The sequence below is a fragment of the Argopecten irradians genome, chromosome 3 (genome assembly GCF_041381155.1).
Source record: "Argopecten irradians isolate NY chromosome 3, Ai_NY, whole genome shotgun sequence".
Taxonomy (NCBI): domain Eukaryota; kingdom Metazoa; phylum Mollusca; class Bivalvia; order Pectinida; family Pectinidae; genus Argopecten; species Argopecten irradians.
In genome coordinates, this window is record NC_091136.1 from 40,423,349 (window position 1) to 40,446,813 (window position 23,465).

Consider the following 23,465-nt stretch of genomic DNA (forward strand, 5'->3'; position numbering starts at 1 on the left):
TGTCATGGCATCTTATCCACTCTACAATCGGGGCTCCAAGAAATAAACCTTGATTAACGCAATAAATATTCAATAATAATATTATAAAAAAATGTTTACTGAGAAACATGTTTACGCTATGACCAACCGTTAATTTATCACAATATCCTCTTGTTTGTAAATATAATAATGATTTAGATATTAAGTACATTAACCGAAAAACAGAAAAAACTCATATATTAAAACTATCACTGAAGATAAAATTAATATTATTACGGAATGCGTGAATCTCTTGTATAACAGTTACAAATAAATGTATATGCTAATACGACAAAGTAATACGACAAAGCAAAACGACAAAGCAATGATTATAATTGTGTAACAAATTTCATAACATGTATTCAAAATATAGTATGAATTTTACATATACTTTAATTAATATTGAAATCATAATGAATCATGATAATGATGTTACTAAAGAGTTTCAAGACACTTACATGGTAACATAAAAAATAAAGAAGTTTAAATCAAAATTATAGTACATGTAATAGGAATATTACTAGGACTGGTTAAGGGATTAAAACTTGGTTCCCTGATGTTTTCTAAAAGACCGTTAAAAAGAAGTGATATGTTTTCCGAAATATGAACAAATGTCAGTTTCAGTGCTTCAATGAGTGTGTATTTCCCAACTTTTTGTATTGCTCAACAGTTTGTTTGGAGAAGTTGCTCTACGAATTTGATTAAAACCTTGACAAGGCTGTTTTAGGTTACCAGGACACTGTTGATATATCTAATGTGTTAAACTGGCTTCTAAAAGCTGGTCATCAATATATTATTAGAGTGATGTACATTGGTGTACAAGTGAAGTCATGCGCTGCTTTCCATTCAGTAAACTGTTCATACCGATTCAAAAACACCGTATAGTGGACTTTTTTTTTTAAATTTTATTAATTCATTTATAGATATTTATTTTGTGTATGCGTGTTTTTTAGGAAATAAGATTTGGAACAAGTGAAATGACAAAAGATAACTTTCTTTTGATAAAAACCTCAGGTAACATGTGCTAGGTTTTTTTTAACCAGTTATATATTTTCAATGATTTTGGCTGTAATAAGCTTTTATCAACCCTGATAGTATTCCTATTATGTGCACTAGTATATCGTTATCAACTTCTTGATTTTTTTTTCTTTTACCGTATTAGTGTCTTAAATTTCAGTAATTTGGGTCCAAGCAGTTTTGTAAAATCATTTTCCTGATGTACAATGTTTTAAATATAATCTAAAAAATCATGCTGTTTTTTGTATACAGACTATGAGGTTTTTGCCATATTATTAACATATACGTCCTTGCATGTACGTAAAACATTTAAGCATGGTGTTCATGTATTCCGTGCTCATAGTAATTAACAATAGCTTTAAAGTTTAATTGCTTTTGTGTTACTGTTTATGTTTAATGCCCTGTTGTCTAAACTATTATTTTGTTTTACGTAGAAGAGGGTCATGTCATACTAGTATATCAAACTTGACTATAATGTAAACGTGTTTAGCATGTATACAAATGTACACACACTATATAGGATCTATCGACAGGGGGATTCCCCTTACCACTGAGAAGTTAGTTTGCACACCTGCCAATCTATAAGTAACCGGTACATGTATAATAAGTTTTAATAATGTCGTGTATGATAATGGATTTTTAAATTCAGCAAAAACTTCAGTCATTCACAATGATGTTGTAAATGATGGTTCTCGAATGATCTGGAAACAGGCGCAACTCCGTGTTAACAACATGAATCTATATATAGTAACATACCAGGTGTTTGTATATGTTTCTCGATATAGATTTTTCTCGTGTTTTCTCCGAATAAGAGCATTCAGTATATAAGGCGTTACACAAAACACTGCTAACCATACAAGGTTTGAAGCCTAAAGGAGAAGAGATCTCTATCTAATACTTATTCTAGAGCTATACTATATTATAATAACATTAGTGACACCATGTTTACAATGAGAGCTGTTCCTCGTCACTGTCCAGAGTGCTACTGGGACCGACGACAGTCACATTAGAACCCACAGCCGACAACTTGCCGACAAGCATTCACCCAAAGGCCTTTGTCCCTACATCACAGGGACAGTGGGGTACATGAATTCACGGAAAGAATCCTCCTACCCTTACTTGGTGCTATAACTGGGCACGTAGCTGAGAGACAATGTGAGAAACGTACACCTCCAAAGTCCAAAAAGTGGATACACAGGCTGAATCTGAAGGGATACGGACCCGATGACGTCACAATAACCACCCGGGATGGACGAGTCTTGACTAAGGCCCGCCGGACCGAGGGAGAGGGAGACATTTCCGACATCTACGAGAGTCATAGAAACACAACCATACCTGAAGATGTTGACATCGATTCTATGAAATGTCACTTCACATCAGAAGGTACGTTGACAATAGAAGCAAAAGTCGTTACAAAAGACAAGGAGAACACAAAGGAACTGGTGGTGACTTTAGAAAAAACGGAGGACGAACAAATCCAAGACAGAAAGACAAATGGAACGGATGAAACAATAAATGATGTTTCTAAACACCAGGAACAGGTACATATTCAAGGTCACGACAATGATACGGAGGAGAAAGACACGAAAGTAATCATTGAGTACCCAGATGACTTTGAACTTATTGAACACAAAAGGCTGAGTTTCAATAGTGACCTAGATGTCCAGGGGTTTCCTCCTGACGCAGAAAGAACGGGTCCTAATGATGAACATGAAACAAATGACGAAATCTTGGAGGAAAGCGTTGAGGAGACATCGATGACACGTGGTGTGGACGAGAGGAGAGTCATTGACAGCACTGTGAAAAACTTAAAACTCTCATTTAACAAAGAACAGTTCCCCGGCGATGACGTCAAAGTGCTAGTTAAGGGTAACTCATTACTGGCGAAATCCGAGAAGAATGAGAGTGACGACGGGTTGATCCGTAGAGAGTATTATGCCACACAGTACACATTGCCGGACAATGTTGACGTTAATAACCTCTCGTGTTCGAAAAATTCTGAAGGAGATCTTTGTGTATCGGCTCCTTATAAAGAGTTGAAAATGTGACATAACTTTAGAAGTAAGAACAGTTTTAGTGTTGTAATGTTTTATTTTTAAAAGTTATTATTCAGTAAAATGAACTGTACACTGTATCATGTATTTTGTTTTACTCAAAATCTAATATAAGAATTATCGTGTTCAAACGCATTTTACATAATTTCATGTGACAAATAGATTTTTTTTAAAATATATATTTGTTGCAATTATTTTTAGATTTTGTTTGCAATGTCAATAAAATAAAAACTAAAAAGAAAAATTATCAAATATTTATGTCAACTTGTTTTTATTTGCTTTAAGAACTGTTTGTTGAAATTCACTGCATAGTGAGAAAGCCTGGCATAGGCAAAATAATGTACATTTGTTTAACGACAGAAAAAACCAACATATTAGCGTATTTCAAACTCAAAAGCGATTAAATAAATAGTACATTCCTAAACAAAATAGTGTATCTGAGTCTGGTATGTAAGATATTTAAGTGGTGGACACCAAAATTATATAATAAGTTGGAGGCTACAAACAAGCTTCATCAGATACGGCAGATTAAAAATGCTCCACCGCCGACAGAGCATAAACGATACTCATCATTTGGACAAAAATTGGTGTTTAATCGTGTATGTTTATGTTTCATTAACACAAAAATTAATATGAAACAATTCTTTTTGCTTTCGGTACTTCATTCCATATAGCATATAGTGTCACGGATTTTTTTCGGGACGCAATTAATATTTTTTAATATTTTTATTTTGAAGTAAAATTAGAAGCTCAAACTTTTCAAATGTGGTAATGGTGTAAAGTAAATAACTTCTCTAACTAAAGAAAAATACTAATTCGTCTACTATATTGTTTTGATAGAGAAAAATACCAGTTGTCATCGATGGAGCATCTTAAAGAAACATTTTTATAAAGAAAGTATTATTTTTATCTCGTTATCTAGAGAAATTCACAGACGTAAAAGTCGATGGCGAAGCAACAATGAACTTGAAGGGGCTGAATAAGGACTTGTTATATTATATTGGTTCAGAGTTAACAATATGGTTCAACACATGATGGCTAATTATAACATCCCCAATTTTCTCGGGTATAAATACTTCCAGACTATTTATTTGTAAAGTATTTTTGGCAAAATTAAAACAAATGCAAAAATATTTCACGTTCCAACATGGAATGATGGCATCGCTTAGGTGGCTATACTACAAAATGCGTTGTAGTAATTAATTACACGAATTGAGATAAGAACTATTGGTTGTAGTGTTTATGATTGAAAAAAAGGTTTTGTAGTGATCTCCCAATGCACAAGACGTTTTACTGGTTTTTCATATTTTTTATTATTGTCATCAGCAGCTTAATATCTGGAATCGTAAGTTAATCTTATCAATTCCTATTTTCCTTTCTGCTTTTGTGTACATGTATATGTATGTTGCGAAGGTTAGTCAAAGTTCTATGTGAAAATGTCAATGACGGCGGGTTTATTGTTTGTCGTTTTGCATTGCAGAGAGTTTTGCTTTGTTTCAACTAATATCGTTTACAGTAGCACCAGAAAGTATCTTCTGATTTATCTCATTCCATAAACGCTGTATCATGAGTTCTGCCGGTTATAGGATTTCATCTTATTGTTCAGTGACCAACCTACGATGGCTGGAAAAGGGCATAGAAAATTACAAGTCATTGTGTACCAACCTTTGTCGGTTCAACGTAGATGACTATACTGTAGACGAAGTAAAAACCGCATGATCGAGAACATAACATTTACAATAAAACACTGATGTATATGAGTTTTGATTAGTTTAACGTCCTATTAATAGCCAAGGTCATTTAAGGACATGCCAGGTTTGTTGGTGGAGGAAAGCCGGAGTACCCGGAGAAAAACCACCGACCAGCGGCCAGTACCTGGCAACTGCCCCACATGGGATTCGAACTCGCGACCCAGAGGTGGAGGGCATGTGGTAATATGTCGGTACATCTTAACCACTCGGCCACCGCGGCCCCTGATGTATATGAATAATATCTATATAAATGATGTGTCAGTACAGGCTGTATATGTTTACGTATATTTGTGCATTTTATGATTTTTCCCTGACATTAAAAAAATTTTTTGGTACTTTTTGGATTTGTTAAATGTGGTACATTTCAAAACAAATGCAAATGGAAACGTTTAGTAAATGCCCATGTTAGAAAATATGAACAGTTTCAACTTTGTGAAAGGATGGAAGCTGACAAAGATATATCTCATTTTTCACAAAAAATATGGAACCATATGCAATATGGAAACTTGCTTTACGTTTTCCACAGTTTAGTTCATGCATGAAGCGAATTGTTAAAATATGAGTAGAAATGCGCGATATTGGAAATGTCATTTTTGTGGTTTAATATATCATTGCGTTATTTCATTGAGTGAACAGAGCTTGATGCCAGTTACAGTTGGTACTAGACTAAAGGTTACACATTGTGCACACGGTGTGAACTACGAGTGGACACGGAGTGCACGAGGTTTAGACTACAGGTAGACACGGAGTGCACGAGGTTTAGACTACAGGTAGACACGGAGTGCACAAGATTTAGACTACAGGTAGACACGGAGTGCACAAGATGTGAACACGGTGTCCACTACAGGTGGACATGATGTCCACTACAGGTAGATACGGTGACCACTATAAGCTGGACATACATGAAGTTCACATTAATTCCTCAATCTGACAAATAATAGAAAAAAATTGTTGATTTATATATCATACGGACCAGTCAAATGTATGTACTTGTAAAAATGTCTGTAAAATAAAAGATTAATACCAAATATTGTGTCTATTATATTTAATTCAATCTATATACATAATGTATAATATAAGTTTTTAACATTTCTTTGTTAGAAATATCCACAGTATTTTTGACACATGATACGTCAAATTTATCAAAGCAGGTCATAGACTACATTTTCGCTAGACGACCGAAAACGTTTCCCTGGCTGTAGTTTGTGGCGTATAGAACAACCAAGGGATGTTGTTGTCTATTAATTTGAAGAAATGTATATTTGTGCCATTTTTGTGGTTTAATGTTAACGATCTCATATTGCACAGTGTACTTGAATGTAGCCACACTGAACACTTGCGAGACCATTTGTGGTGTATTCTCATTACTGTGAAAGATTTAGATTTTTTTTAAATCTCAATTCAGTGTCAAATTATCACCTATCACCTGCGTGTTCTTCTTTGCGGAATATTTAACTACCATTTAAAAGTGGTATTTTATGACTGACCTTATTTTTTAAGTAAATACGAAATTATATTAACTGTAACAGAAGTTATATGTATACTAAATCTAGTTAACTCCAGAGTCAATGCAATTTGTATGTTTTTGTGCTAGCCTTATATATAGACTTTTAATGTATATATACACATGTACATGTATTTGTTATTACAAACTGCATGATGTATCATTTGTAATGTCTCATCTACATATATATTATATTTATAACTAATTATTACAAGCATTGTCTTACACGTGTGTGATTGCCACTATTAGAAAATGGCGAAATGTGGTTGAATATATTTTCCATTCTACTGATTATATTTTCTTGTATTGATATGTGTAGGCCTATCGTATATATGTGTAACGTGTGTATGTTAGAATTTTTCTTTATTTATCAATTTATTGAAATAAAATATATAGAGATTGAACAGTGTTTTGATTGCGTTAAAGGTGGTATGAACGCAATGGGATACAGACATATTCAATGTAGCGCGTTAAAAATGTTTCTGGTATAATACACATTTTTTTCACAATTCCGGAAATAATGAACCGAAGCTGGACTTTATTTTACAATAATATTGTGTACTTCCGTTGAACATTTTGAAACGACAACTTGTTGATAAAAAGGTAGATATCTACGTAAAACTATTTCGCTTTAATGTATTCGTTCTAATAGAGTAGTGTAGGTAGCACCACCTATCATTTTCTGATGCTGTGTTGTTTTCGTTTGTTGACATGTCTGTTTGAATGCAAATGCCGTTCTGAGTATTGCACACCCCACGTCCACGGCACAGTTGCTCCTATCATATAAATATCAGTTTAATACAGTTCATACAGTTCCAATTGGCCATACAACCCTACTTCCAAACAATTTAACTTTTACTATCATAAAGAGTGCTATTATGGTTTATTCATTTCCATTTCTAGTAAAATAATGAAAAGGGTATTCTGTTAATGTAGTATTGAATTATATAGAACTAATGTAGCCTATGCATTGCCCTATTGAAATAACTCTATATGAATAATCACGTGTATAATTTTAAAGAAATGTGGCATATTCCTTATAGATTTTTCAATTCTAAATATGCTCGATATAGGATACAGACTATCCATAGCACATGCTCCGGATAGCGAGTTTAAGATTTTCTCTTCTCTTTAAACGAAATCTTAAGTTTTACTGTCTGGCTATATCTTTTTATGGGCGTCGCCATATTGGATTCAGTAGCAGCAGCAGTTCACAAAAAGTAAAATGATTTTATGAAAGATCGAAGGCCTTGATATCAGTAAATCGGGTTTTTGCGGGTTCCACAAATATCATATTGTCAAATTAACGTTCAATTGTAAATACTCTCGAGCCTATAAACAACAATTACGACAGAAATCCACGGCTTCATTCCAATTTCCCTCTCAGCTTCTTGCAGGAAGTACCGATACTCATCCGCACAAAATGAAAATATTTTAATTTACCGATTAGACGTCTGTTTAAAATGTTGTTGGTTTAACAATTCCCGACTTCATATTTTTAACATAATATTTTTTAAATCCGATCGGTAATTATTTGTTTTTTTTTTATTATGAATAAGGTCTCTTCTGCGTGACAGGACTTCCGGTTGGTGATACGGTCCATTCAACAAACCACGAATAGATGAATTCTGAAGAAACAAAAGGTATTTGTGGTAAGTAAGCGTGGCAATCTTTGCTCATTTCATATTTGTTCAATGCTTTTACTACAAAATATCGATCGGACTTTAAAGGTAAGTACAAACATTAATGTTGCAGTCTTGTTTACGTGCTAACTGTCAGTAGACTGTATAAACATCCGGTGACAACATTTTATTATTTCTTCTTTTTTACTTTATTAAAATTTGGTTTGCATTATTGGGTTGGTTATGTTTGGAATTAAGATGCACGGTAGTGTTAAATAAGTGTTTACAAAAGCGTACAAGAAAGTTATGTCATGTCAGTAAAACTACGGAAACTCATACACACGTCGTCAGTGCTAGACTATATAGAGAGGGATAGAAAACAGCATTTCGACATGGGAACAAAGAGAAAAAACACCAAAAAAAGGTTTGGATTATCATCCGGCATAAATTCTGTGAAACGTCAAACTTTGAGACCTGGAAGACCCAAATACAAATTTTGTTTAGCCCCCACAATTGCCAAAGTTTCTTTGCAAGATGCACCTCAAACATTTGGTTGTATTCACATGAGAATTTTGAGAAAAAAAAACTTTTCCAACAAAGGTATGTTCACAACACGGAGGCATTTGGTTAGCCATCAAAAAGTGAAGCCCATCTACAGTGTGCGTAATGTTTCTGACACAAGTACCATCAAATTGTGCATAAAAAGAGTGAACAATGTTGTTGGCAATGGTTTTCGTGTAATAAACTTAGAATGTGTTCAGAAATATGTATCGACGATAACTATGCATGCATGTTTATGTGATGAAGCCGTAAAACTCTCGGTGAAAGGTGAAGCCCCCATAAAACTTGTATCAGAGGAGCGTACGTTAGGATTAGCGTCAATTTACATGTCTCAGTGTCAAGGCTGCAAAAAAATGTTCAAATTTGAGACAAGTCCAAAGCTGCCTAACTCCAAACGGTACGACATCAATGTGAGAGCCGTGTGGGGAAGCATGGTAACAGGTAATGGTCCAGCCCATTTTGAACGAATTCCTCGCCACCCTTGATTCGCCTGGTATGACCCAAACCTCCTTTTCCGCCATTGAACAGGAAATAGGCCAGTGGTGGAAAGATGCCCTAGAAACGGAACTATTGATGGCAGGTGCTGAGGAACGAGAGATCGCGATCAGTAAAGGCAATTATCATGGAGAGGTACCATGCATAACAGTCATAACGGACGGAGGATGGTCGAAGAGAACACACAAACACACATATAATGCTCTGGGTGGGGTAGCTATAATTATTGGCCAGGAAACAAAGAAACTGTTACACATAGGAGTACGTAACAAGTACTGTTACATTTGCAATATGTCACAACAAAAACAGGAGGTACCTAGACCACATAAGTGTTTTAAGAACTGGGAAGATAGCAGCCAGTCCATGGAGGCGGACATAATCGTTGAAGGTTTCAATCAGGCAGAAACAAAGCATGGCCTGCGGTACACCAAAGTCATCGGTGATGGGGACTCTTCTACATTTGCAAAGATTAGGGAAGAAGTGCCGATATGGGGCAAAGATGTTGTTAAACTAGAGTGTTGCAATCATGCCTGCAAATGTGTCCGATCTAAGTTAGAAAAGTTGGTAGTGGATAATCCCTCTTATAAAGGTAGACACCATCTAACCAAAGCAGCCAGAATCCGGATTGTAAGTGCCATTCGTTGTGCCATTCGAATGCGAAGCAGGGAAGCTGAAGAGAATGGAAACAGACATCTGGCATCTCAGAAGCTATCCAGGGATATTCGTCAATCTGTGCATCATGTCTTTGGAAACCATACCAACTGTTCAGATTTCTGTAAAGCCAAATCAACGTCTCCTACGTTACCACCATGTGACGATAATGCAGACTCACATTCCAACAACACCCATGTTGATGAGGTCATCACTGAGCAGGTTAACATGTGGACAGACGGCACCTCATTACAGGCTCAAGAAGAGGCAAGACAAGGCACTTATACAGTTTTTGACCAGGTAGATCAGTGCATAATTAAAGATGTCACCAACATATTAATACCTCTGGCAGAGAAGAGCAGTCGATTGATTGGATGCCTCACTACCAACCTGGCTGAAAGTTGGATGCACATTCGATCTAAATTTGACGGAGGAAAGGTCTACAACCTTTGTAATCGTGGTTCCTGGCATGGTCGTTGCTATGGTGGGGCATTAAGAATGAATCTTGGACCACAATGGTCTCCGACGGTGTGGAAATCCGCTACAGCTACAGAGCCTGGGTTCCTGTTTTCTAAACTGTACAGGCAAAGACACCAGATGCACCTAAATACCACCACACATAAAGGCAAGCAAACGACAAAAAGAAAAAAGATGGAAGAGAAAAATGGTAAGCGCAACTCAGGCGAACTCCAAGAAAGCTAGACTATCATATGGACCAGAGGCCATAGATTTCTCAGAGGATGTATCACCAAAAACACTTGATGAATTGAAAGACCAGTATTTAAAGAGAGAGATTAACATCAGTGAAAGCAAAATCTTACAAATTGAAAAATCAACCCTCCAACAATCACATTCATCCATCTGGCATACAGAGAGACGAAAGAGAATCACAGCATCTACTTTTGGCCCTATTATACGCAGAAATCCATCGATACCTGTCTTATGTTTAGTCCGCAAACATCTCTACAGTAAATTCAGAGGAAATAGATACACCACACATGGTCTCTTGCAAGAAGAAAATAGCCTGAAAGAATACCAACTGAAAAAGACTGAGCATAATATCAATATGGAAATCCAATCGAGTGGCCTTGTCATTGACAGATGCAACAAATTTTTAGGTGCCAGTCCGGATGGAATAGTTGTTGTTCGAAATGGGGAAGTTGGCCTGGTTGAAGTGAAGAATGTTCTGTACAATAAACCACTTAATTTGTATCAAGCAGCTGAAACTCAGAAAAACTTTTGTTTGGAATTGAAGGAGGGCAAATTAACACTGCGAGAAAACCATGACTATTTCTATCAATGCCATGGATTGATGAACATTTGTGATAAGCCCTGGATTGATCTTGTAGTGCGCACAAGCCAGCCATACAAAATGTACATTCAACGCATTTTTAGAAATATTCAGTTGTGGGAAAACAAAATGTTGCCAAAGCTTGAAAGCTTTTACTACAAAGCTCTACTTCCAGAGTTAACTTCACCACGAGAAGGGAAAAGTCCAGGAATCAGAGAGCCGGGAATTTGGGTAAGACATGTATAGAATATGAAGAATTGATAGGCTTATTAATATTAAATATGACATAATTAATATTTTATATTATATAGTTAGCTTATTCAGGAAAAATCATTGAAAGGGTGTGATACATGATTCTGTGGTAAGTATCTAAGTTTTGAATGGTAAAAGTACAGAATTAAATTTTAACACTGACACTTTTTGTCTTTTCAGTATAATGAATCGGCCAAGAAAAATGTGACCCGAAGAAGCAGACGAACACATTCCAAGACAACCGCAGCCAAAAGTAATGTTCCAACGCCCACATCCCATACATCAACTTTGCCAAGGTAAATTGAAATTGTGTACATAAATACAATAATATTTATTGAACATGCCATTTTAGATGGTGTAGGAAAATCAGAGTACTCAGCAATTTATGTAGGATTTTTTAAGGCGAGTCCATCACACTAAATTTCAAATTTTGATGGGTCCCAGTACAAAGAAATATGGAAGGTTCTCAAAATTTTGGTGAGTCCCACAGGAAAATGACGAGTCCAGGACTCATCTAGGCGACTCCCTTAAATCACTGAACTGTACCCAAAAAAACTATTAACCTGCCCCACATATTAACCAGGCGGCCCCTATAACTTATAGTTTGAAATTATTAAGATATAACAGATTAAACCATTTCACATATGAGTGATACCAATATTACTGTTATTTCAAAATATATTATTGAATTTAATGTCTGAAATATTACAGTGAAAATCATGAAGTGACCAAAGCACCTCCTTGCAATGAAGCTATAGCTGGCAGTTCAGCATCTACCTCACAAAGGTATCATCAAGTGAAAGTTTTGTTTTAAAAAATGAAACAAGAGGAATTAAGAATAATAATTTATTATTTATTTCTCGTTACAAGAACATGTATTTCAGCAAAATTTCTATTACAAACAATTCAACAGTATGTATTATAATTATAATTGAAGTAACAATAATCATTAGCTCATTAAAACTAAAAAAACATGTGTTTGAATATTTTGCCTAATTTGTGTTTTCTAGGTTATCAAGAGCCCGCACATCAAAGGTGAAGTTTGTGGGAAGAACCATAAAACAGCAATGGGTTATCGATGAAAATAAAAACCAACGCGAATGGTATAAGGGGACAGTTTTGAGTGTTGTGTCCGGTGTTGATGGTGCTGCTGATGCAGTATATGAGGTTCAGTACGAGGGAGAAGAGGACCCATACGAAGTGGATCACCTGCTAGAAGATTACAGGTCTTCAGCATTAGTGTTCATGGATATTTAAAAGTGAGTAGAGAGTTATTCTATGTGCTTGTAGATTGCAACATAAATCTTCATTCAATCATGCATTCCAATTTTATGATATTCCAAAATACGTATAAATTAAGCATAAAAATGAAAACATCACATTTTAAAGTGCTTAAAAAGAGTTTTAATTGTGGCTTTAGGTAAAAATTACAAGCTCACACAAATGCACTAATTAATATATTTCTGTTTCTATGTTATACATTTGCCACCACACAGCTTCCATACTTTCATAGAAAAAGTAGTTCTGTCCTCATGGCTTCCATGTTTTTCAAGTGTGACCTTATGTTTTGTAAATAAGATTATGTATTGTAGCACTGATATTTTTAGGAAAGCAACCCCCCATCACCTTATTAATGTCTTTAAGATGAATATTATCTATTCTTTGCAGACGTTTGTACTTTGCTGACTTCATATGATTTCTAAGAAGTTGACCTGGTTTAAAGGTAAATGTTTTAAGATTGGTTGAAGGAATTGTTATATTACTCTGTTATTAATCTTCCATATACAAATACGAACATTTTGGTATATTGGTTGTCTTATTTATTGCGACAGCTCTGACAAAAAACTTTGATTTTGGATGGCCCTTGGTTAACTATAGCGGAACCTTAACATCCCTTATGAAAGGTTCTTCATTTGATTTCTTTCCAATGAAGATAATAACGCCATAATCAATTAGTAAAGAATTCTTAAAATAGAACGGGTTGGTTTGCATAGTTAAAAATACCTCGTGTATATGTATATGTTCGATACCCGGATACAAAAACAAAACAAGCGTGGCCGAGAGAGAGGGCAGTTTTGAGCAAACGATGAACAATACAATGTTCTATAATTGTTTTAGTATATGATACATGTTAGATTTCACAGATTATAAATGTGTCATGTCAAAGGTTATATATAGTTTATATAAAGCTTAATACAAAATATGTATTAATCGAAAAATAGTGGATGTAAATAGTGAAATGCATACATGGGGCACCATATGGGGTATTTTATCGTACAAATATAAACACGTGGTCGTGTCAATTTTGGTAATGATCGGTTGACTTTAACTTTCCTCTCGTGTAATAATTTGAGATAAATACAGTATTTATCCCAAACTATATATATATATAAATAAATATCATGATACTACTAACCTATTCATAATCTGAGAGTTAGGAGAGCACAGTATATCTAAATATTCAGAACATACGTAAAGAGGTGGACTAATAGCTTACTATATACATGTATTATAACTGCTTTCTATTTCTTCTTTGGGTAATTTATAAAGATATTCTTATGTGTATGAAATATGTGATAGTACATGTACATATACGATCACTGGAATCGGTGCTAGTCGAGATACATCAAATTGTATGTTGAGACATGTCTGTATTATATTACTTTGCTCATGATCAACACGGTTACTGCATGTATATATATGTTATTTGTAAATATATGTATACATATCGATCGTATAATACATCTATATATATCTATTCTCAGTATTCATCAGGTATACTTTTCCACCAGATCTTCTTCACTTGATGAACTGTGTAGAAATCATTAACGGACTGTTTTATACTCTATTTCTTGGTACTTTTCAATCAAACCAAACTATTCTACATTGTATACATCCATTCCTTTTCCTGTCCTGTGCATGCAATGAATTGTGAGATGATATGAATCACATAGGCCTACATGTGGTTCATGCACAGGTGTTTGGCTCTATAGACATTTTTCTCTCTTTATATATTAACACAGTATTACATATATAGAGAGAAAAATCTCTATAGAGCCAAACACCTGTGTTTCATATACCGTATCTTTACATGTAGCATGACCATATATTATGTATATATGTTTCTGCATGTAGTAATTACAAAGTTCATAATATTAATCTTATGCTACAGTGTGGACTGTACTCAATTTAGTAATTCATGATCATGATCACTTGTCATGGATAGATCCGATACCGAAATCGTCGTTGACCCTGTTGTCTCAAACACTGGTCTAAGTTTATGTTCGGTCTTCGATGGAGTAGAACATGTAGGCTTACCAAACTTCGTATGTATTTTATACATCGCTGTATTATTATAAAAAGAAACAAAGTGTATATATCTATATAGAGATTGAAACAGTGTTTTGATTGCGTTTAAAGGGTGGTATGAACGCAATGGGATTACAGACATATTCAATGTAGAACTAGAAGTAGTCCGAACCTGCCACTGCGTCATTGTATTCATACGTCATTGCGATTACGCTAATTTGACACGCATATGAATAAATATATAGCAGGTACACGACATGGCGTATTTGTGTTTACTTCCATTTGTTTACGAGTTTTGTCGAGCCACCCCATGGGAGGCCTCATCAGATAACACAAACGTGTGTTCGGTTTCGATGTACATTTCAATAAAGCTAGATTAGGCCCTATAGGCATCTATAAATCTTTATTACAAAATACATAAGAACAGCAAACACCATTGTAATTATAATTTTGTTAATTGCGCTTTTCATTCTCAAGAATAAAAACTTTTTGAATAGTTTTAGTCTAGTTTTATATAGAAACTACATGTAAATACACACATATACAACATGTATTTGTAGGTCCACGCGTGGAATGCGTGTGTTCGTAATGTGCAGTCGATCGCGATCACGATCGAGCGACTTGACCGCTAAATAATCGTTGTTTGAAGAATTGCTCTTCACCACGTTCCAACGGACCCATGTGAGTTCGCTGACACATATTTGGCGAGTTGCGTCTGCCATGCATGATGTTGAAGTTTGTTAGGGAAATTCCACTTTTTATGTGCCTACGCATGCGTACTAGATTCCCTGACAGTGTTACATCTCATGTCTATTAAACTATGAACTTGAATTAACTTTTATCAATATAAGAATAATGATCAATATTTCACAGTGAAACCATGTATGTATACATACTTGCAATTGTGTACCTGGTAAATTGTGTCATACATTTATAAATTATGAACAAAATTCTTACTTTACTGAAAGGTTTCATATGAAGATTATTTTCATTCAAGCCAATAAAAACCAATTGACCATATGAATATTGTTTTTACAGTTTTCATTTATTTATAATTAATTGTTCTTAAACATACTCAATCTGGCTTTGTGATTGGACGATTCTTTTTTTTCCATACCACTGGACTAAAGTTGTGTCTACAGACAGACGGACAGATTTATTTAAAATCAGAATAACACACACATATTCTGTTAATCCACAGTTCAGATAAAATACTAAAAATGATAATAAATCTTATTCCTACTCTGGCATCTCCATATTTGCCAACTCCAAGTCCGATTCATATTCATAGGAGATTGTGTCACTGTCACTGCAGCTGCCTTCCTCCACTTCTTTGTTCTCAAGGGTTGCAGCTGTCAAAAGTTGTTCAATAGCAGTTTGATTACACTCACCACAAGCACACACTGTCATACACAAGTCACAGCAGTTATGCCTCCCAATGTTAGAAAGTTTACTCACTTCAGATGAGGAAGAAAACACTGCATTATTGCGCTTCTCCTACATGTTTTTGTCCTAACGATTTCTTTCACATCGTCATCAATATGGACTAACTGGTGAGGATTACACAAAAGTAGCGCAGTTGATTGTTCTCCGTCACGACCAGCCCTTCCAGCTTGTTGTACCAAGTCCACAATAGTTTTCGGTGGCCCATAAAACACAATGTTGTGGCAATCAGCAACATCAACCCCCATTCCCAAAGCACTTGTTGCAATGACAATCTTCAGTCTTTGGCCTTCACCGATATCTCTGAGGATCTGCTCCTTCTTCTCATCTGTTGTTTCTGAATGGTACATTTCAACATATGAGACTGCTTCGGGCAACTCTGTCACAATGATGTTGTAGATAGAAGACACATCCTTGATGGAATTGCAATATACAATAATCTTTGGAAATGCATTCTCAAACTTTGCCAATGCTTCGACAAGCCAAAATATTGCTGCTTCTGCATCATTTGCTGTCCGGTGTACCAAAATTTGATGTGTTTTCTTTGTTTGGCGATATAAACATGAACCTGGTCTTGTCGTCGAAGTTCAACACAGACATCACTCTCTTCTTCACAGCTTTTGTACATGTTGCACTTAACGCAAGGACTGGTGCTGTAGGAAACAGGGACCTTAACTCGCCAATGTGTCGAAACCATTTGCGAAATACAGACTTCTCCTCTTCATCAGCAAGTCCACCCCTGAAATAAAGTTAAGTTACTATAATGGATGCATTTAAATTTAAGTTCTTTACATATATTACACACTGAAACATTATATACATTAACATTTTCACTGCAGTCATACTGTGTAACCTTTTCATGCGCCGTTGGCATTTATCATAAATGATCATGAATTACCATCTTCTAAGTATGACGTTATTATCACTGTGACGTCACAAATTGTCATGCGAGAGATCATGGAAGATGGCTGTTTTGTCCTTATTAAAACGATAACGAGTTCTTTATTTATTATTGTTTATTAGATGCAAAATCTATTGGGATTTTATCATAAATTGTTCTAAAATGTAAATAAACATTGAACGACTTTCATTCAGCATTAATTGCCAATATTAGTATGAATGCCAACTGGACAGAAGCTAATTCAACATGAAGCACTAGCGCTATACCCAACATTCTTAAATTTCAATTATACACATGTTGTGAATTTACATAAATGTTACGCATTACATGATCTTATAACATTTGCATGTGTTGAATGTTTTAGTATCTGCTTTAATTTTCTATAGGTTTTTTGTTGTTGTTTTTTTACTGACAATAATTTTTTTTTTAAATTGTAATTCAACAGATGTTTCTTACCATGAAAGAATGTGTGAAATTCGTCCACAACTATTGCACACACATTTAGCTTTTCCAGGTCATTCCTCCAATGTCTATCACCGACCAATGTTTCAGGAGATGCAAAGATGATGTCTATCTTCCCTTCTCTGATAAGATCATCCGTTTCACTGCTATCACCTGTAATAATTTTGATATGATCAAACAACAAAATAACAAATCGGGGACGGAGAACTGTAATCGCTTTATCACCTATAGCGCTAGGCAAGTGAATGTTAACAGCACACTTGTCCGTACGCGTTGGACAAGTAAAAATTTCTGACCTTGATTATGACCTGGACCTTAATTATATACTATGTAATCTTTGTTTATTGCTGAAATATATGATATAGGTGACATACAACAACACATAATATAATATATACAGTCACATATGCATAATGTTGTGTAAATTACTGAGGGCAAGTGAAAATGCCATTCGGACGAATAGATTTTAGAGGAGCACTTGTCCGACAAATGATTACATTTATTTCTTTTAAAGTTTTTCCACAGCGCAGCCAGAACAAAAATGTATTCGGACAATAACATACATGAAATATCCTATTCTAGCTGGCTAATGTAGTCACATACATTGACTAAATATCAACAAAAATAAATGCTAATTTTAAGCTTCAGATCTACATGTATAATGCAACAGTTGTTTATATTTAAATAATGTTATTCCGATAAATTCATGTTTCAGTTTTTATTTCAAAATACCAGTTCTATCGAGTTTATGTCGCATACATTGTACAATGTAATACAGTTATGTACATTACTCCAACAATATATGTCGTGTTGGCATTGTCTATCAGATGTTTCTCAATGTCGTGCATCTAATTAATAGTCACAAGGATATAATTACATTTATTGTATCAACGGGGGTTATCATAACTTTAACTTACTCAGTGGAGTCTCTATTCCAGTTTGATTATTTGACCATGGCCTGGACTGGATAGAGGTAAGACCTTACTGCTCAAATTATCTCAATTACATGAAAATGACTTACGATCAAAATTTTAGGCTATATCGCTAGTCGTTTACTTATTGTTGTGTGTATTGTGCGTTTTCCATTACCTTTATAAGCTAGCTCGGGTTCATACAGGTTCATAGTGGTGCCAGGTCGTTTCACTTGATCCGGAATTAAAGGATACGTATTGAGGGGGAGGGTTCTCTGTGCATGACTCGATCGCACTTTTCCATGGCGTCTGGATAACTGATCGGAGGGTGGGTATGTGACCCAGGTGACGTTTGAGGGGGAACTAGGCACATAAAGACATTGCGTATATAGGGTGTATGGACTTCCCGTTATTCCGTGTGTAGGAATCTCTCGGCGATTTATGCCAGTCCTGTCTCATGCTAGGAACATACTCAAAAATGTCCTCTCTGTTCTTCCTTCAAGCTCTATTTACTTTACGAGGAATAATATATAACCGGAAAGTGCGTAAGAACCACAGTAAGCACCACCATCTGATTGGCTAAATTGTTTACTTCCTGCCAAGCGGGCATGCGCATCACAGTGTAAACAAAGCGTACACGTGGTTAGATTAGTATTATATATGTCGATGTTCGTAACACATTTGTGTTATTTTATCATTTTATGAAGCCGAAGACATAAATACTGCGATCTAGTTAATACGAATATCTACTACACAGGATCGAAAACGGAACGACAAACTGTCATTGTCCGCAATGTAGAAAGGAGGTGTACATGTACTTGTACACATGCAATGTTATTACATGTGGTGCTTATAATTTATGGTATGTAGAACCAATTGATACTGCTTTATGGGATGTGATGCTGAGGCCAAATTAACAAGTGATGCTTAATATATGGGGGTTTGTTTTGAGGCAAATTAAATATATTATGGGGTTTGGGGCTTAAAATGTGATTTCTTATACCAATTTATTACAACACACATGTATGGTGCTTATGCCAAATTGCATGTGGTGCTTATATAGATATAATTATATATGGTTTTGAGAAAGTTTGATAATATTAGGAGATGAGGTGCATGGTGATTGTTTATTCAGTCTGATAATATTGTCATGAGATGTGGTGCTAAATGTACGGCTGAATTATGCCTATTGTTACTGTTTTGTGGCATGTGGTGCTTAGACCAAATCACCTGTGGTGCTTAATTGTTTATGTTTTTTTTAGACATTATAATAATGTCAGTAGATAAGGTGCATGATAATTTGGTTTTTATTCAGTCTGGTACTATTGCCATGGGATGTTATGCTAAATGCATGGTTGAATTATGCCTATTGATATTGTTTTGTGACATGTGGTGCTTAGACCATATCACCTGTGGTGCTTAATTATATATGGTTTTTTGAGACACTTTGATAGTGTTAGAAGATGAAATGCATGGTGATTGGTTTTTAATTCAGTCTGATAATATTGTCTTGGGATGTAGTACTAAATGTAAGGCTGAATTATGCCTATTGTTACTATTATGTGGCATGTGGTACGTGCTTAGACCAAATCAGCTGTGGTGCTTAAATTATTATGGTTTTTGAGACATTTTGATAATGTCAGGAGATAAAAGTGCATGATAATTTGGTTTTTATTCAGTCTGGTAAAAGTGTCTTGGGATGTAGTGCTAAATGCATGGTTGAAGTATGCCTATTGATATTGTTTTGTGATATGTGGTGCTTAGACCAAATCACCGGTGGTGCTTAATTATATATGGTTTTTGAGACACTTTGATAGTGTTAGAAGATGAAATGCATGGTGATTGGTTTTTAATTCAGTCTGATAATATTGTCTTGGGATGTAGTACTAAATGTAAGGCTGAATTATGCCTATTGTTACTATTATGTGGCATGTGGTGCTTAGACCAATTCACCTGTGGCGCTTAATTGTTTATGGTTTTTTAGACATTTTGATAATGTCAGGAGATAAGGTGCATGGTGATTGGTTTTTATTCAGTCTGGTAATATTGTCTTGGGATGTAATGCTAAATGCATGGTTGAATTATGCCTATTGTTACTATTATGTGGCATGTGGTGCTTAGACCAAATCACCCGTGGTGCTTAATTATATATGGTGTTTTAGACATTTTGATAATGTCAGGAGATAAGGTGCATGATAATTTGGTTTTTTTCAGTCTGGTAATATTGTCTTGGGATGTAGTGCTAAATGCATGGTTGAATTATGCCTATTGATATAGTTATGTGACATGTGGTGCTTAGACCAAATCACCTGTGGTGCCTAATTATATATGGTTTTGAGACACTTTGATAGTGTTAGAAGATGAAATGCATGGCGATTGTTTTTCTGTTCAGTCTGATAATATTGTCTTGGGATGTAATACTAAATGTAAGGCTGAATTATGCCTATTGTTACTATTATGTGGCATGTGGTGCTTAGACCAAATCACCTGTGGTGCTTAAATTATTATGGTTTTTGAGACATTTTGATAATGTCAGGAGATAAAAGTGCATGATAATTTGGTTTTTATTCAGTCTGGTAAAAGTGTCTTGGGATGTAGTGCTAAATGCATGGTTGAAGTATGCCTATTGATATTGTTTTGTGATATGTGGTGCTTAGACCAAATCACCGGTGGTGCTTAATTATATATGGTTTTTGAGACACTTTGATAGTGTTAGAAGATGAAATGCATGGTGATTGGTTTTTAATTCAGTCTGATAATATTGTCTTGGGATGTAGTACTAAATGTAAGGCTGAATTATGCCTATTGTTACTATTATGTGGCATGTGGTGCTTAGACCAATTCACCTGTGGCGCTTAATTGTTTATGGTTTTTTAGACATTTTGATAATGTCAGGAGATAAGGTGCATGGTGATTGGTTTTTATTCAGTCTGGTAATATTGTCTTGGGATGTAATGCTAAATGCATGGTTGAATTATGCCTATTGTTACTATTATGTGGCATGTGGTGCTTAGACCAAATCACCCGTGGTGCTTAATTATATATGGTGTTTTAGACATTTTGATAATGTCAGGAGATAAGGTGCATGATAATTTGTTTTTTTTTCAGTCTGGTAATATTGTCTTGGGATGTAGTGCTAAATGCATGGTTGAATTATGCCTATTGATATAGTTATGTGACATGTGGTGCTTAGACCAAATCACCTGTGGTGCCTAATTATATATGGTTTTGAGACACTTTGATAGTGTTAGAAGATGAAATGCATGGCGATTGTTTTTCTGTTCAGTCTGATAATATTGTCTTGGGATGTAATACTAAATGTAAGGCTGAATTATGCCTATTGTTACTATTATGTGGCATGTGGTGCTTAGACCAAATCACCTGTGGTGCTTAAATTATTATGGTTTTTGAGACATTTTGATAATGTCAGGAGATAAAAGTGCATGATAATTTGGTTTTTATTCAGTCTGGTAAAAATGTCTTGGGATGTAGTGCTAAATGCATGGTTGAATTATGCTTATTGTTATTGTTTTGTGATATGTGGTGCTTAGACCAAATCACCGGTGGTGCTTAATTATATATGGTTTTTGAGACACTTTGATAGTGTTAGAAGATGAAATGCATGGCGATTGTTTTTCTGTTCAGTCTGGTAATATTGTCTTGGGATGTAATGCTAAATGCATGGTTGAATTATGCCTATTGTTACTATTATGTGGCATGTGGTGCTTAGACCAATTCATCTGTGGTGCTTAATTGTTTATGGTTTTTTAGACATTTTGATAATGTCAGGAGATAAGGTGCATGGTGATTGGTTTTTATTCAGTCTGGTAATATTGTCTTGGGATGTAATGCTAAATGCATGGTTGAATTATGCCTATTGTTACTATTATGTGGCATGTGGTGCTTAGACCAAATCACCCGTGGTGCTTAATTATATATGGTGTTTTAGACATTTTGATAATGTCAGGAGATAAGGTGCATGATAATTTGGTTTTTTTTCAGTCTGGTAATATTGTCTTGGGATGTAGTGCTAAATGCATGGTTGAATTATGCCTATTGTTACTATTATGTGGCATGTGGTGCTTAGACCAAATCACCTGTGGTGCTTAATTGTTTATGGTTTTTTAGACATTTTGATAATGTCAGGAGATAAGGTGCATGGTGATTGGTTTTTATTCAGTCTGGTAAAAATGTCTTGGTATGTAATGCTAAATGCATGGTTGAATTATGCCTATTGTTGCTATTATGTGGCATGTGGTGCTTAGACCAATTCACCTGTGGTGCTTAATTGTTTATGGTTTTTTAGACATTTTGATAATGTCAGGAGATAAGGTGCATGGTGATTGGTTTTTATTCAGTCTGGTAAAAATGTCTTGGGATGTAGTGCTAAATGCATGGTTGAATTATGCCTATTGATATTGTTTTGTGGCATGTGGTGCTTAGACCAAATCACCTGTGGTGCTTAATTTTTATGGTTTTTTAGACATTTTGATAATGTCAGGAGATAAGGTGCATATGATTGGTTTTTATTCAGTCTGGTAATATTGTCTTGGGATGTAGTGCTAAATGCATGGTTGAATTATGCCTATTGTTACTATTATGTGGCATGTGGTGCTTAGACCAAATCACCTGTGGTGCTTAATTATTTATGGTTTTTGAGACATTTTGATAATGTCAGGAGATAAGGTGCATGATAATTTGGTTTTTATTCAGTCTGGTAATATTGTCTTGGGATGTAGTGCTAAATGCATGGTTGAATTATGCCTATTGATACTGTTTTGTGGCATGTGGTGCTTAGACCAAATCACCTGTGGTGCTTAATTATTTATGGTTTTTTAGACATTTTGATAATGTCAGGAGATAAGGTGCATGGTGATTGGTTTTTATTCAGTCTGGTAATATTGTCTTGGGATGTAGTGCTAAATGCATGGTTGAATTATGCCTATTGTTACTATTATGTGGCATGTGGTGCTTAGACCAATTCACCTGTGGTGCTTAATTGTTTATGGTTTTTTAGACATTTTGATAATGTCAGGAGATAAGGTGCATGGTGATTGGTTTTTATTCAGTCTGGTAAAATTGTCTTGGGATGTAATGCTAAATGCATGGTTGAATTATGCCTATTGTTGCTATTATGTGGCATGTGGTGCTTAGACCAAATCACCTGTGGTCTGTTGCTTAATTTTTATGGTTTTTTAGACATTTTGATAATGTCAGGAGATA

The 23,465-nt window shown here is 35.1% G+C and overlaps 1 protein-coding gene and 1 long non-coding RNA gene across 2 annotated transcripts; both read left to right on the top strand.

Annotated features, from left to right (window-relative positions):
* The first annotated feature begins 1,887 nt into the window (after window positions 1-1,887).
* LOC138318583 (uncharacterized) lies at window positions 1,888-5,868 on the top strand. The gene has a single exon (XM_069261082.1). The coding sequence runs from the start codon at window positions 2,394-2,396 to the stop codon at window positions 3,081-3,083; it is 690 nt and encodes a 229-aa protein (XP_069117183.1). The 5' UTR covers window positions 1,888-2,393; the 3' UTR covers window positions 3,084-5,868.
* Window positions 5,869-7,209: 1,341 nt separating this feature from the next.
* Window positions 7,210-12,939, top strand: LOC138318584 (uncharacterized). Its single transcript, XR_011207889.1, has 5 exons — window positions 7,210-7,996; window positions 11,397-11,512; window positions 11,928-12,002; window positions 12,227-12,475; window positions 12,885-12,939. It is a non-coding gene; the product is annotated as an uncharacterized lncRNA (long non-coding RNA).
* The last annotated feature ends 10,526 nt before the right edge of the window (window positions 12,940-23,465 follow it).

Coding starts and splice junctions, on each gene's coding strand:
- LOC138318583 (XM_069261082.1), top strand. CDS start 2,394: ATGAAATGTCACTTCACATCAGAAGGTACGTTGACAATAGAAGCAAAA.